Genomic DNA, 13,716 nt, shown 5'->3' on the forward strand with positions numbered 1-13,716 from the left:
CTCCACAGAGACCCCATGTAAATCCCTATCTTGGAGGGAGGCCTGGGAAGTCCTTTCTGGCTGCGGAAATATCCAAGCCATGTTCCCCCACACTATCTTACTGCTTTTATTTCCACTTGCCTTCCAGATCTATTTCTCAACGGATTCAGAGCTCAGAGGGAAAGGGATGGGAGGGAACCTCCAAACCCCACCAGCTGCCCCCTGTCCTCTTTGTGATCCCTCTGTCTGGGGAGATGCTCTTCCTTCTGACATTTCAAATACAGACTGTCTACGGTATCGTGCTGTGAGCCCTCCCAGTGGGCTCTCTAGAGCCAGGCAAATTACCAGCATGTACGTGGTTAGAGTTCAGCGTGGCACACCTTCACACAGAAATCTAGTTTCTCAATTCCAATCTGAGTCACCCTAAAGCCAGCCTGGAAAACAAGGCCCTTTCTGGCTGTGCTCCTGGAGTGACTCCCAGGTCACGCTGTAGCTGCCCTCCACAGCCATCTGATGCCATCAGGCTGCCTGATCCTTTAAGCAATGTTCCGGGAATGTCATGGCCACATCCACCCCTGCGCTCCCGGCCCAGCCTGAGCCTCAGCTGCCCTCCCTGTGTTCTCCAGCAGCAGCTCCATTCTTATTTTCTTTGCTTGAGACAAGTTCTTTCCTTCCCCACCTCCGCCCCTAGTTTTCTAAACTCCCTGTTCTTGTTCGAGAATCCCCTGTTTCAAAATAGCCTACTTTTCATCAGTTAACTCCCACCCACGGAGAGGAAGCACTGTGATCACCCACACATACTGCGTGCCCATGATGCGCACAGCCCTGGGCCCCACGTGGGGGAGAGGAGACCAAAAGATGTGAGACTTGGTGCTTACGCTCCTTGGGAAACCAAGAGCCTGTGACACGCTCCCGCGCTATGCACCCCAATGTGTCCCCCCATGTGCACATGCACAGGTTTCCACTTGGGAGTTCTCTGTCGCAGAGGCGAGGTGTGCGACCGTCAGAGTTCAGAGGAGCGAGGGCTCAGGGTGAGTACAGGAGTGGGCTGCAGGATGCCTGAGGGGCAGAGAGGGAAGACCAGAAGGATGAGGCACAGCTCTGAATGGGCTAAGAAAGGGCTTTATTTCCAACAAATAAACTGCAGAGAGAAGGGGAGGGGAGGAAGGGATAGAGAGGGAAGGAAGGGAAACAGAAGGTAACCTGTAAATCATAAAAGACACATGGACCAATCCCAATGTGCAGAACAAACCTGGATCCTAACTCAAACGGTGAAATTATGACTTTTATGACAACTGGAAATTTGAACACTGATTAATGGTATTAAGAAATCATTTCTAACTTGGGGGTGATTTGGGTCCTATGATTATTTTTAGTGTTGTTATACTTTAGAGAAGGGATATACATACAAGACAGATGGCCAGCTGATCGTGTCGGAGGGGGGAGTGATGACGACATGGGGTTTGTTTTTTTTTGACATGGGGTTTGTTATATTCTTCTCTATGTTTGTGTTAAACCTTCCCTAATAAACTTCTGAAAGACAGACCACTCTCCTGGGCCTGGGGAGCTGTAGTGATGGGGCAGAGACAGGAAGGCCAGTGAGGCAGAGGGGTGGGAGAGGGACGGTGCCTGTGAGAACAGGAGCCACACCGCAGGGCTGGGCTGCAGGAAAGAGCAGTGTCCCCCAAGCACTTGCAGGGGACGAGCACAGCGGGCAGGAGGCCCTGGGAAGGCTCCATGGGGAGGCAGGAGGAGAGTGGCCAGGCAGAGGGTGGAGGGGGGGAGCAGCCACCGTCGAAGGGGGTTTTGCAAGAAGGGTGGGTGGACAGTGGACGACCCAGGGAGGCGCTTAGCAAGCAGGGCGACCAGGAAATGCTGCAGGGTATTTTTTAATTGTTCAAAATCTATTGAAAAGTTCCTTCATAGGGGCTTTTCTGTCTCATCTGTCACCAGGTGATGTGGGCAAACATCAACAATCGATTCTGAAACGGACTGTAGTGTTGGTTTATATTCCTCAGATGTGAAAGGGTAATACAACTTACCGGCAAACATTAAAAGCAAACACTGAATGACCAGGGTTTAATTTTCAAATCCTTACGGCTGAAGTGTTTGCATTTGTGCTGTGTGCTTTCCTCCTGGTGACTCTGGGAGAGCTCCTCCTAATCTCCGAGCTGCCTGTCTCGGTTCCCACCGTGGTGACACAGCGCGGCCAGATTCAAGCGACTCAGAGCCCAAGCACAGAGTGGGGGTGGAAGAGCAGCGGGACGAGCTGACCTCCAGGGGTGCCTGGGTGGCTCAGTGGGTTAAGCCTCTGCCTTCAGCTCAGGTTATGATCTCAGGGTCCTGGGATCGGGCCCCGCATCGGGCTCTCCGCTCGGCGGGGAGCCTGCTTCCCTCTTTCTCTCTGCCTGCCTCTCTGCCTACTTGTGATCTCTGTCAAATAAATAAGTAAAATCTTAAAAAAAAAAAAAAAAGAGATGACCTTCCAGTACAGAAGGTCACGACGTTAGGATCTGGCGGGGGGGGGGATGGGTGACACAGGTGAAGGGGATCAAGAGCGCACTTTTCGCGAGGAGCACTGACCCGGGGACACTGCTCACTACACTGTGCGCCTGATGCTCCCATAACACTGTATCTGAATTACACTGGAGTAAAACAGAGGTTAAAAAAATATCCTGGTTCTTAACATTCCCATGAATCACTTGTTTTATCCTACAATCCACATGAAGTCGTTTCAAAACTACAATGGCATTACTATTAGTAATAAAATGACTGGACAAAGTTAAAAATTCCTTTTTAAGCTCTAAGAAAAATAATAAAGCAGCCAGCTCTGGGGGCTGGGGACAGGAAGTATGAAGAATGCTAAGGGCCTCAGCTTTCACAGCAGCTCCATCAGCACCAGCGGCTCCAGAATATGGAAGGGTGACTAACCGAAAACAAGGACCCCAGCCTCTTAACGGTTTCATAATCCTTTTCATGTAACTTTGGAGAGAACTTCTGGGTGCTGATACCTTTTGTCGAGAAGAGCCTATTATCTCTGGCTCCACGACTCCTTTCACTTCCTTTCTCCCTTTACTAGTCAAGTTCAAATAAATGTTATATTGTATATATTTTGATTTTTAAAAAAACAGCACGTGTAGTTCAGTTCCATTTCTTCTACGGATCTACCTGCCCACTGGTGCCTGTCCGGCCGTCCAGCAGGAGGAGGCGTCTGGGGGATAAATACCATGCATTCGTGGCATTTCTATGTTGTGGGATTCTGAAGGGATTTACTACTTTTTTCATTGTCCTATCCCGTATTGCCTGAATTTCTGAAAAGGAGTTTACTTTAGGATTTTTACTTTAAAGGATTTTTACTTTAAAAAACTGTCATTCCTCTTAAAAAATGAGAATCACAGAGAAGAAAACCAGCAATCATTAAGCATGTACACTGCGGCAGCTGTAGGGCTAAGTCCCATCATCTATGAAATGTCATGTAAGCCTCATTACATCATGATCATGACATCCGCATGGTCAGAATCAGTGTGTCCCCATCTAATGAAGCTTACACAGGAAGTCAGGCCAATGGGACCGTGTCAGGGACATCATTTCTCCAGTTTTGCCCCTACCCCACCACTGTCCGCCCCCCACCAGAAACACAGATCTGACTGCAATGGATCCCATGGCATTCTGTGGGAAAATCCACTGTCCAACCCCACTGTTTCATGGATGGGGTTTCTGAGATCCAGAGAAATCCACAGACTAGACCCAGGTCATACAGTGAAAAAATGAGTGCCCCTTGAGCCCTGGTCTTATATGCTTTCCAGAAAGCAGCAGGAAGCAAAGAACTTGTAATCATGCCTTATGGGTTCTTGTTGCCTCCTAAAAAGGATCTCCCAGTTATTAAAGGCCCATAACTGGAGCCTTCTCAAAATCCCAACCCAGAAATCCAAACGGCAGGAGCCTTTTCCCTCTCAGCCACAGGAGTCAGAGCAAGTAGAGATATGACTGATGGGTAATCCCTTAAAGGAGTCAGGACAAGCAGAAAAGGGTATAAGGTGAGGGAAGGGAGGCGCTCTGGGAATAGCCAGAGAGCAAAGGCATCAAGGACAGAAAACAACAGAACCCCTCAAACCCCCATCAAAATCACCAGATCAGATCTGGTAAGACACTCTCCTGGGCAAAGTTCCAGAACTAATGCTCATGAAAAGAATGCAATCTCACAGGACAATTAGGTCCTCTGACCTGCCCCAACCTATCCGGTGGCACGTAATCTCCCTCACTTCTCCCCTACGCTGCTCCGAATGGTGAAAGTTAATCAAGCAATAATAATCATCCCAGGAAGCAGGATGAAAATAAGGCATCACAGTGACTCCAATTAAGATAAGACATTCTTGCTAAGCAGTGAGTTGCAAGGGAACAGTGAGTCTGCATGGTGGGACTTCAAGTCAGGAGAGTTAGAGAGCTTCCTCCTAAAGCTCCTGGGGGCCGGGACGGCGGGGGGGGGGTGAGGGGAGGAGCCAGGGCCCAACATGGGGATGTCTGTGGTCCGTGGGAAACTCACGTCCATCTTGGAAACGAGTAGCAGCTGCTGTTTGATGCGCAGGAACACGGAATCGAAAGCCAGCTGGTGGGCCTGCTGGTTAAGGCGAGTCAGGGCCGTGCGAGACGCAGACAGCAGGTTGTGGTTACTGGACCCTTTCTCCTAAGACGAGATAATTCAAAAGGCTGTTAGGGCCTGGCTCTAACCAAGGCGACCAGCTAGTTCAACATTTTGAAAAGCCCCTGAGAGGAAGAAAGTGAGGGGGTGGTTCGGTACAGCTTTGGTTCCCAAGCCCGTCTGTGCCCCAGCACGCCCTGTGGAACATGCTGGATTACAGATGCACACACTCCCGCCTCAGAGCTACCAAATCAGAGCCCAGCAGGGTTCTGGGGCCCGGGGAGCAAGGTTTTTATCTCACTTTTTCATGTAATTCTGATGCATCTGCTAACACAAGCTCAGGGACTGGCAGTTTAGGAAAAAATTTTTAACTGGTGAGTATCCCTCAGGGATAGAGGCAGAGGGAGAAAATGATCAGAAGTGTCAGGTATAAACAAGACTGAGGGACAGGAGCCTGACCTCCCAGCGAGGTCAGCTCAGTTACACTCGGCTGTATGGCAGACTACGCACAATCTATATGAGTTCCAAGGAATTCCAAACAGCCTGAGAAAATACAGAGGTGGAAAATGTAACCTTAGTTTTGCTATTATAAATGAGCCGATTACAACAAACTAAACCAGATCAGCAATAAAGATAAACAGAGTTGCTTCAACCTAATCACGGAAGCACGGATGAATGAACCTGCACAACTGTTTTAAGTGTTTGTCAAGCTCTAGTGCAGCCAACTGGCGGGCCAAAGTGCACGGCGATGGGGAGACCGTGTGAGGGCAGATGAAGGCTCAGACACGTCCAGAGGCTCCCTGGGCTGTCACCCCCAGAGCTCAAGGTCCATCAGGACACCATGAGATTGCATTTGGTGTCAAGGGAACGGCAATGTCTCCTCTGCCTATCACCAAGACAGGTGGGGGGATGGTTCTGGAAAAGATGCTACAGTCCACTTAGGATCTTGGGGCCATTCATGGGTTGTTGTGTGATTCACTCCACGTGTTGGAAGGTTCTTCCATCCCTGGAGCCCCAAGGGGCCCAAAGCTCCAAGTCAAGAGCAGCACTGTGATAGGCATACCAAGAGCTTAAGCTAAAGGGATGGCCAGAAGGGAACACTTATCCTCAGGTCCTCCTACTGCCACGAGGAGGACTGATTTCCCTCCCGGCAGGGTTGGGACCTCCTTTGTGGGTTCTCCTCACTAGTGGGCAGTCCACATTGTAGTCCCCTCTCTGCCATTCAGTAACAGGGGCCTGTCCCTGTCCTGGAGTCAGGGGCTACCCAGCCATCCTCCTGGCAAATCTGACTCTGGAGGGCAGTACGGCAAGCCCATCGCCACACACCTGGAGTCATGCTGTCCATGCGGGCTCTACCGCCTTCTGTCAGTAATAAAGCTCCACTTCTCCAACTCCCACACCTATACGTCCATTTGTTCCCACCCAGTTTAGTTTTTTAGCTCCTTAAAACACAACATACATAAACGAGACCGAGAGGAGGCAGTAGGGTACACGGCAGACTGCGGTCCACACGTAGAGCCGAAAAGCCTGGATCGGGGAACAGGTGACAAGAATGCCATCAGTCTGGTCTCATACCTTGAGGGTATATAGTATTTCCATTAAACTGGCATATTCAGCAGGGTTATCCTTCTGGAGGTAATTATATTCTTGCCATGGGTTCTTGGCAGAGCTCTTCTTGTCTGCCAAGATGCTATCCTGAAACCCAGCCAGGCTCCGAGGGCTGTAGGAGTCAGAGAGATACTTGCCAGCTGTAGACAAAATCCTGAAATGAAAGTGATGACCATTACGCCCCGAGCTATTTGTACGGAACCTTCCTCTGGGAGCATTCAGTTTGCTCCTTCCTAAATCCCAGGATATCCTGATGCGGCAGACTGATTTCGGGTCCATTTGCTAAGAAAAAGAAGACATCCCACACCGCTGAGGAACGAGCTGGACCTCGGGTGCACAAGAGACCTCAGGTGCTTTTAGTTCCTATTTAACACTCAGTCCTCCAGCACCTGCCACCTTCCTAACGTGACAGACAGCCTACATGGGGCCGTCGTCAGTTTATTACGATCTGGGACACTGTGCATTTTCTGTGCAGCACTTTCTGGCTCCGTGGGCATCAACATCTGGAATGAAGCCATGGGGAGCCACCGGCAGCGGAGGAGCCGGTCCTGGGAGAGTGGGGACAGCAGCTCGAAGCTCGCCGCTAGCCACATGACTCACCGTCATGCAACTGGGCTGGTGTGGGATTTGTGTTCACCTGCCCTGTATAGTTTACTTTTGTGGTTTAGGTGCCACAGAGAGATCTAATGTGAGAAGCCAGCACTGTCCCATTTCTCTGAGGAAGAAAAACGCCTGGAGAAAGTTCTAGGTGATGACCAACCTCTAGGGCTTGCACCTCTATCTTCTCTCTCCAACAAGGACGGCCTTCCCTGACAGATGCTGCAAAGCCTCTGCTGTCCTCCCTGAGCCCAGCTGGACCGCCCAGCGTACACAACTGAATGCGCACAGAACCACGTGAACATACGCAGGACATCCCATGTGTGGCTGACCCCCCGGCCCCTCCTTGACCATAACATGTCATGAAAAAGGATCGCCCTGGCAGCTTTCTGGTTGAACTCACTTTTTTTTTTTTTTAAAGATTTTTATTTATTTATTTGACAGAGAGAGATCACAAGTAGGCAGAGAGGCGGGCAGAGAGGGAGGAGGAAGCAGGCTCCCTGTGGAGCAGAGAGCCTGATGCGGGGCTCGATCCCAGGACCCTGAGATCATGACCTGAGCCGAAGGCAGCGGCTTAATCCACTGAGCCACCCAGGCACCCCTGAACTCACTTTTTAAAAGAACAAGTCCAGTGAAACCTGTCAAGGAACACGTTTACCTGCAGACAAATGAATGCGTTTATCGGGCCTTCCTGGGGAGCCACAGCCGACACAAGCTGCCACCTGTCTCTGCCACTAAGCTACGGTTCTCCCTGATGCTTAAGCCTCCAGGGGGCTTCAGCTGGGTCTCTTGTCTGTCAAACGGTGGCCTGTTCCTGCCACCACCCTTTCTTCCAAGCCTTCACGATCTGTGAGGACCAAACAGGGTGTTCTTCCCCTCTGAATTCCAAGCACGGAGCACAGGGCCTGGCCCATGGTGGGTGACCCTGGGTTTGGTGAGCAAGAAGCTGAGAGTTGCCCTCTGGGAAATCAGCTCCCCCTGTTAGATCACAGTCATTCGTGCCTCCCCTGGGTCAGCTAGGCAGAGACTGGCACCAGTATGCCATCCAAGCTGAAGAAAAATAGGTATGTCAGGAATGTTGTAAGTATTAAAGATTACAGTTTAAAATGTTAGAACAGTGTGCTCTAAAATAAGAACCAGGGCACCTGAGTGGCTCAGTCGGTTAAGCGTCTTGCCTTTGGCTCACATCATGATCTCAAGGTCCTGGAATCAAGTCCCATGTCTGGGATTGAGCATCTCCCTCTCCCCCCCTGCTCGTGCTCTCTCTCTTGCTATCTCTCTCTCTCAAATCTTTAAAAAAAATAAAGTGAGAACCAAATTAAAAAAAAAAAAAAGGCAGAATCAGTTCCAACCCCCAAGGCATGAACCATATCTCTTCCTCCCCAGCCTCCTCTTCATCCAGACACCATTAGATGAACTAATTCAGACTCAGATTTCCTAGGATGTGTGTTTACTAGTACTATGAGCTAAACCTTACTGAAATGAGCACTTGATTTCTACACTCATAAAGAAATATTCTCTCATTGCTGGAACAGGAGACAGCGGATAAGTAAACAGTCCTCACCCTCAAGAAGCTCACGGATTAACGGGGGAGTCCGACCTGCACTAACGTGCTAACGACTGTTCGGGCAGACAGCAGTAAGTACACACCGAGGAGGGAGAACCTAAAGTCACACTTTCAACCACTCCAACTCATCTCCTTTCACGGGAGGTTGTTACCCACTTCTTTACAAGCCATGGAAACTTGTAAACTTACACTGGATCCCCCAAACCTGCTTTTCCCATGAAACTGTCTCACTAAGACCTTTTCCCAGTGAAACCATCACTGTGCCAAAAGTTACTGATGGGTGCCATGCAAGTATAGAGGAGCCGTGACTATCTCCCTGTAGCTGCCCCAACTTGCCCAGTGTACTAGAAAGCCCTCCAGTGGCACTCAGCCCATAAATCACAAAACGATCCTTTTCTGCAAGGAAGTGATCTTAAGGGCCCCAAAGCCAATGTCACTCTTGTCGCCAAAGTAATCTATAGTGTTCTGAGCTACTGCCTTTGTCACCTTGAGGGGTGGTGGGAGGCGTGGTCCTTGGGCTGAGGGAGTCTGGGTTCTGCAGGGGAGATTGACAGGCAGATAAGATAACCTTTACAGGCAGCTGCCACACCTGTGCCTCCCCGTTGGGAACACAGGTGGTGACTGTCGCTATTTTCCCTTTCCAGGCTCAGTGCTTCCAGAATGATGTCACCTCTTAAAGAAGCTCCCCTAGATACGCCCAGTCCATTCTCATCTCATGCCAAAGCTTGGGTCAGAGTTTCAGCTTCTCTGGGCCGCAAAACACTGATAGAGAGGCTCATCCTTTATCTACCACTACCTGGTCAACTTCCTAACCAGACCCTTCTCTTCCTTTAAGAATGCAATATTCACCTTCACTAAAAGACTGAGGAAAGCCTGTGTGTCCTGACATGGAAAGATGCTGCCGTACACAGGCAGAGGAACCCAAGTCCAGGTTGGGATGCTAATCTGTGAGAAAGACAGTGTGGGCAGTGCAGGGCTGACACACTCTGGACGGCTCAGCTCACGTCCACGTTCGAATCACTGCCTCATGGTCCCGTGACCTCAGATGCAGCTATTTCCACAGATCATTTCTTTCACTTGAATTACTACCTGTGCCAGACTCGATGCCTCAATGTCCCTTCATCTGTAAAAATGTGGACGGATAGTACCTACCTCTTTGGTCACTGGAAGGATTAAAGATTTAATTCCTGGAAAGTCCCTAATATCAGAGCTCAATAAATATTATAGGTGGGGGCGGTTGTTAATAATCTTTCTTCTAGAGAGAATATTGAGGGTGAGTGGTTTCCCTTTTTATTTCATACACTCGTGACCTGTTTTCATTTTTGCCATGAGCTAGGGCCAGGCTAGAACTACTACTGAACTTGAGAAAGTAAGAAGCTGCATGCCTTTCCTTTAAATATAAATGTTACACTTTCAGCTCTTCCCAGGAGTCCCCTGAAAACTCAGGCCCACTCGCCCTCCACCACAGGCTCCCTTCACCATGTGTGCAGGTGCGCACGTCGGCATGAGTGTGTGCGGGGGTTTACTGTTCACGGCGTTTATATTATTTACACACACTCCACTATGTGCCTGTGCTGCTTGGGTTCTACTCAGCCCGGGAAGTCACGTCATTTGTGTGCTGGGCAGCTCCGGAGTTCCGGACGGCAGCAGCTGCCCATGCTACCCAACGGCGAGACACTGCCCAGAACGGAAACCACTGTGGGAGACGGTGAACCTGAAGACAGTCCATGGGCTCAGAAATGAAAGAAGACAGAATGTGGCAGGAAGGAGAAAGAGCTGCCTTGGAGCACTGACCCCGCTCCTCAGCCACTCATCGCCACCTTCCATCGCGTGGCTGTGTCAACGCGTACAGCCCACCCCACACGGACCACTGCCAGAAATTCCTTCCCACCCACATCACTTTAGGACAATAAGGAAGTACCCAAGAAAGAGGTGAGGGGCTGCTGCTAGGCCCTCAGACAACCAGGCAAAATAGACTTCTTCCCCCAACTCCCAGAGAACACAGAAATCATCAGTCCCAAGGGAATGGGAGATTTAGGTGGAAAAAGGGAGGAGGGAAATTTGGGAGGCTAGAGCCCTTTGAGGGGAAAACCAGTTTGAATGGGATGACCTCAGGGCAAGGGAAACCCTGTCACGTATCAGAATAGAGAAAGGAGGGGAAGAAACTTTTCCTAGGGCTGACCCCGCAAATCCGCCTTTGACACATACTGCCCTTGGCAGCACAGAATTCCATTACAGAACCTAGAAGGCTGGCGAGTGAATCCAGATTCTGCAGGCTGCCCCAGGGCCTTCACCACCACCTATAATGCTGCTTCTTAAGAGTCCCAGTAATTCACTTACCAACAAGCAGTGGGAACCCAGCCCATTTATAATTTGGAGACAACACATACGGTCTCATTTGGGCTGCAACTTCCATATCGAACAAAAACTTTGTGACCACTGCCAAGGAGCTCAGAGCCTTATCCTTTTCAGGTGCTCAGTAAATGTTTAATGATGACATAATGACACTTTGTATCTAGGTACAGACAGTTCTCAAGCCTGTGACTTTCACATTTGACCGTATGTCGTCATTGCTGAGCTGTGTGCTGTATCAGGTTCTTCCCCAGCCAGGATCCCAGGGACTCGCCCACAGCTCTGGCCTACCTGTTTGCTAGCTGCTGCTCGAAGTCCCCGCATTGCCGCAAGAGCTCGCCACAGGTGGCTATTATCCTAAACAAAACAAAACAAAAGCACTTCAAGTTCAAGTATATGAAATGTTGACATTTACCGGACAAATACCGTCTCATTCAAAAACATTCTAACTATTCACTCCTTTTGGGGGTGCTGGGTTCTGGAGAAGTGGTTAACCATTGGACAATCTAACTGACATGTCTCACTAATCAGTAATTCACAGAGAAGGGAAACTCGACTCCGTTCTAACATCCTCGAGTCACAGGCCTCTCTGCTGGGAATCGGGAGTTCTGTGCCACACGTCTCAAATAATCTTACATTTCCCAAATACTGAGGTGTGCTTTGGGGCTTTGTCCTTAATAAAATGGGTTGGAAATAGTTCATATCTAAAATTAAAAACGGGTACCTGGCAGGCTCAGTCTCAGAAGAGCGTGTGACTTTTTTTTTTTTTTTTAAGATTTTATTTATTTATTTGACAGACAGAGATCACAAGTAGGCAGAGAGGCAGGCAGAGAGAAAGGAGGAAGCAGGCTCCCTGCCAAGCAGAGCCCTATGTGGGGCTTGATACCAGAACCCTGGGATCATGACCTGAACCGAAGGCAGAGGCTTTAACCCACTGAGCCACCCAGGCGCCCCGAGCGTGTGACTCTTGATCTCAGGGTAGTGAGTCCGAGCCCAGCTGGGGTGTAGAGTGTAGAGACTACTTAAATTTAAAAGCTTTAAAAAAAATAAAATAAAATTTAGAAATCAACAATACATTTAAAAAATCATTCACCACAATCAAGTGGGATCTATTCCAGGGACACAACAGTGGTTCAATACTTGTGAATCAGTCAACCTGATACATCACATCCACAAGAGAGAGCATAAAAATCATACAAGCATCTCAAGAGATGCGGAAAAAGCATCCGACAAAGTACAACATCCATTCATGACAAAAACTCTCAACAAAGTCGGTTTAAAGGGAACATACCTTTTCCCCTAAGGATCAAGACAAGGACGACCACTCTATCCACTTTCATTCAACATAGCACTGGGAAGACCTAGCCACTGTAATCAGACAAGAAAAAGAAACAGAAGGCATCCAGACTGGTAAGGACAAGGTGAAGCTTTCACTATTTGCAGATGACATAATATAATATAGAGAACCCTAAAGACTCCACCAAAAAACCACTAGAACTGATTGATGAATTCCATTAAGTCAGTGGATACAAAATCAGTGTACAGAAATCTGTTGCATTTCTTGCACTAATCATGAAGAAGCAGAAAGTGAAAATTTCCAACTGCACCAAAAATAATAAAACACCTAGAACTAAACTTAACCAAACAGACAAAAAGACCTGTATTCTGAAAACCATAAAACACTGATAAAAGGAACTGAAGATGATACAAATAGAAAGATGCTTTATGCTCATAGTTGGAGGATTAAATATTGTTAAAAAGTCCACACTAGGGGCGCCTGGGTGGCTCAGTGGGTTAAAGCCTCTGCCTTCGACTCAGGTCATGATCCCAGCATTCTGGGATCAAGCCCCACATCTGGCTCTCTGCTCAGCAGGGAGCCTGCTTCCCTTCCTCTCTCTCTGCCTGCCTCTCTGCCGACTTGTGATCTCTGTCTGTCAAATAAATAAGTAAAATCTTAAAAAAAAAAAAAGTCCACACTACCAAAGGCAATCTACAGAGTGAATCCAATCCCTATCAAAATACCAACAGTATTTTTCACAGAACTAGAACAAATAACCTAAAATTCATATGGAACCATAAAAGACCCTAAAAATAGCCAAAGCAACCCTCAGAAAGATAAACAAAGCTGTAGGGATTGCAATCCCAGATTTCAAGATATATCAGAGCAATCAAAACAGTATGATACTGGCACAGTAACAGTGACTAATCACCAGAACAGAATAGAGAGCTCAGAAATAAACCTACACATATATGGTCAATTAATCTACGACAAAGGAGGCGAGAATAAACAATGGGGAAAAGACAGAATAAATAAACATCTTCAACAAATGGTGTTGGGAAAACTGGACAGCCCCGTGCAAAACAATGAAACCGGACTACTTCCTTACACCATATGCAAAAATAAACTCAAAATGGATTAAAGCTTAAATGTGAGGCCCGAAACATAAAAAATCCAGGAGAAAATATAGGCAGTATTTCTTTGACATCAGCCATAAAAACATTTTTCTAAATATGTCTCCTCAGGCAAGGGAAACAAAACTGAAATTTAGCTATTGGGACTACACCACCAAAATAAAAAGCTTTTGCTTTTTGCAAAGGAAACCATCAACAAAACAAAAAGTCAATCTACTGAATGGGACAAGATGTTTGCAAATGATATATCCGATAAGAGGTTAACACCCAGAATATATAAAGAACATATACAACTCAACACCAAAAAAATGAAATAATCCAATTAAAAAATGAGCAGAGGACTTAGCAGACATTTTTCCAAAGACAAATAAATGGCTAACAGACACATGAAAAGACGCTCAACATCACTCATTATCAGGGAAATACAAATCAGAACACAAGGAGATATCACCTCACACCTCTCAGAATGGCTACGATCAAAAATATAAGACATAATAAGCACTGGGGCACCTGGGTGGCTCAGTCAGTTAAGCATCCAAGTACTGATTTCGGCTGAGGTCAT

At 48.0% G+C, this 13,716-nt stretch overlaps 1 protein-coding gene and 1 long non-coding RNA gene across 4 annotated transcripts in view; one reads left to right on the forward strand and one right to left on the reverse strand.

Annotated features, from left to right (window-relative positions):
* Positions 1–13,716, reverse strand: part of COG7 (component of oligomeric golgi complex 7) — an 82,340-nt gene that overhangs the window by 14,597 nt on the left and 54,027 nt on the right. For all 3 annotated transcript variants that reach the window (XR_006816696.1, XM_045993524.1, XM_045993523.1), the window contains exons 11-13: positions 11,034–11,099; positions 6,194–6,380; positions 4,523–4,663 (exon numbers count right to left, since the gene is read on the reverse strand). Coding sequence is in view for 2 of the 3 variants with exons in the window: in XM_045993524.1 (XP_045849480.1) it covers positions 4,523–4,663; positions 6,194–6,380; positions 11,034–11,099 (394 nt within the window). In the remaining variant the exon portion in view is untranslated. The remainder of the gene's footprint in view (positions 1–4,522; positions 4,664–6,193; positions 6,381–11,033; positions 11,100–13,716) is intronic.
* LOC123933853 lies at positions 225–9,405 on the forward strand. The gene is made up of 3 exons (XR_006816697.1): positions 225–1,010; positions 8,359–8,461; positions 9,035–9,405. It is a non-coding gene; the product is annotated as an uncharacterized LOC123933853 (long non-coding RNA).

This window comes from Meles meles, chromosome 21 (assembly GCF_922984935.1).
Source record: "Meles meles chromosome 21, mMelMel3.1 paternal haplotype, whole genome shotgun sequence".
NCBI classification, from domain to species: domain Eukaryota; kingdom Metazoa; phylum Chordata; class Mammalia; order Carnivora; family Mustelidae; genus Meles; species Meles meles.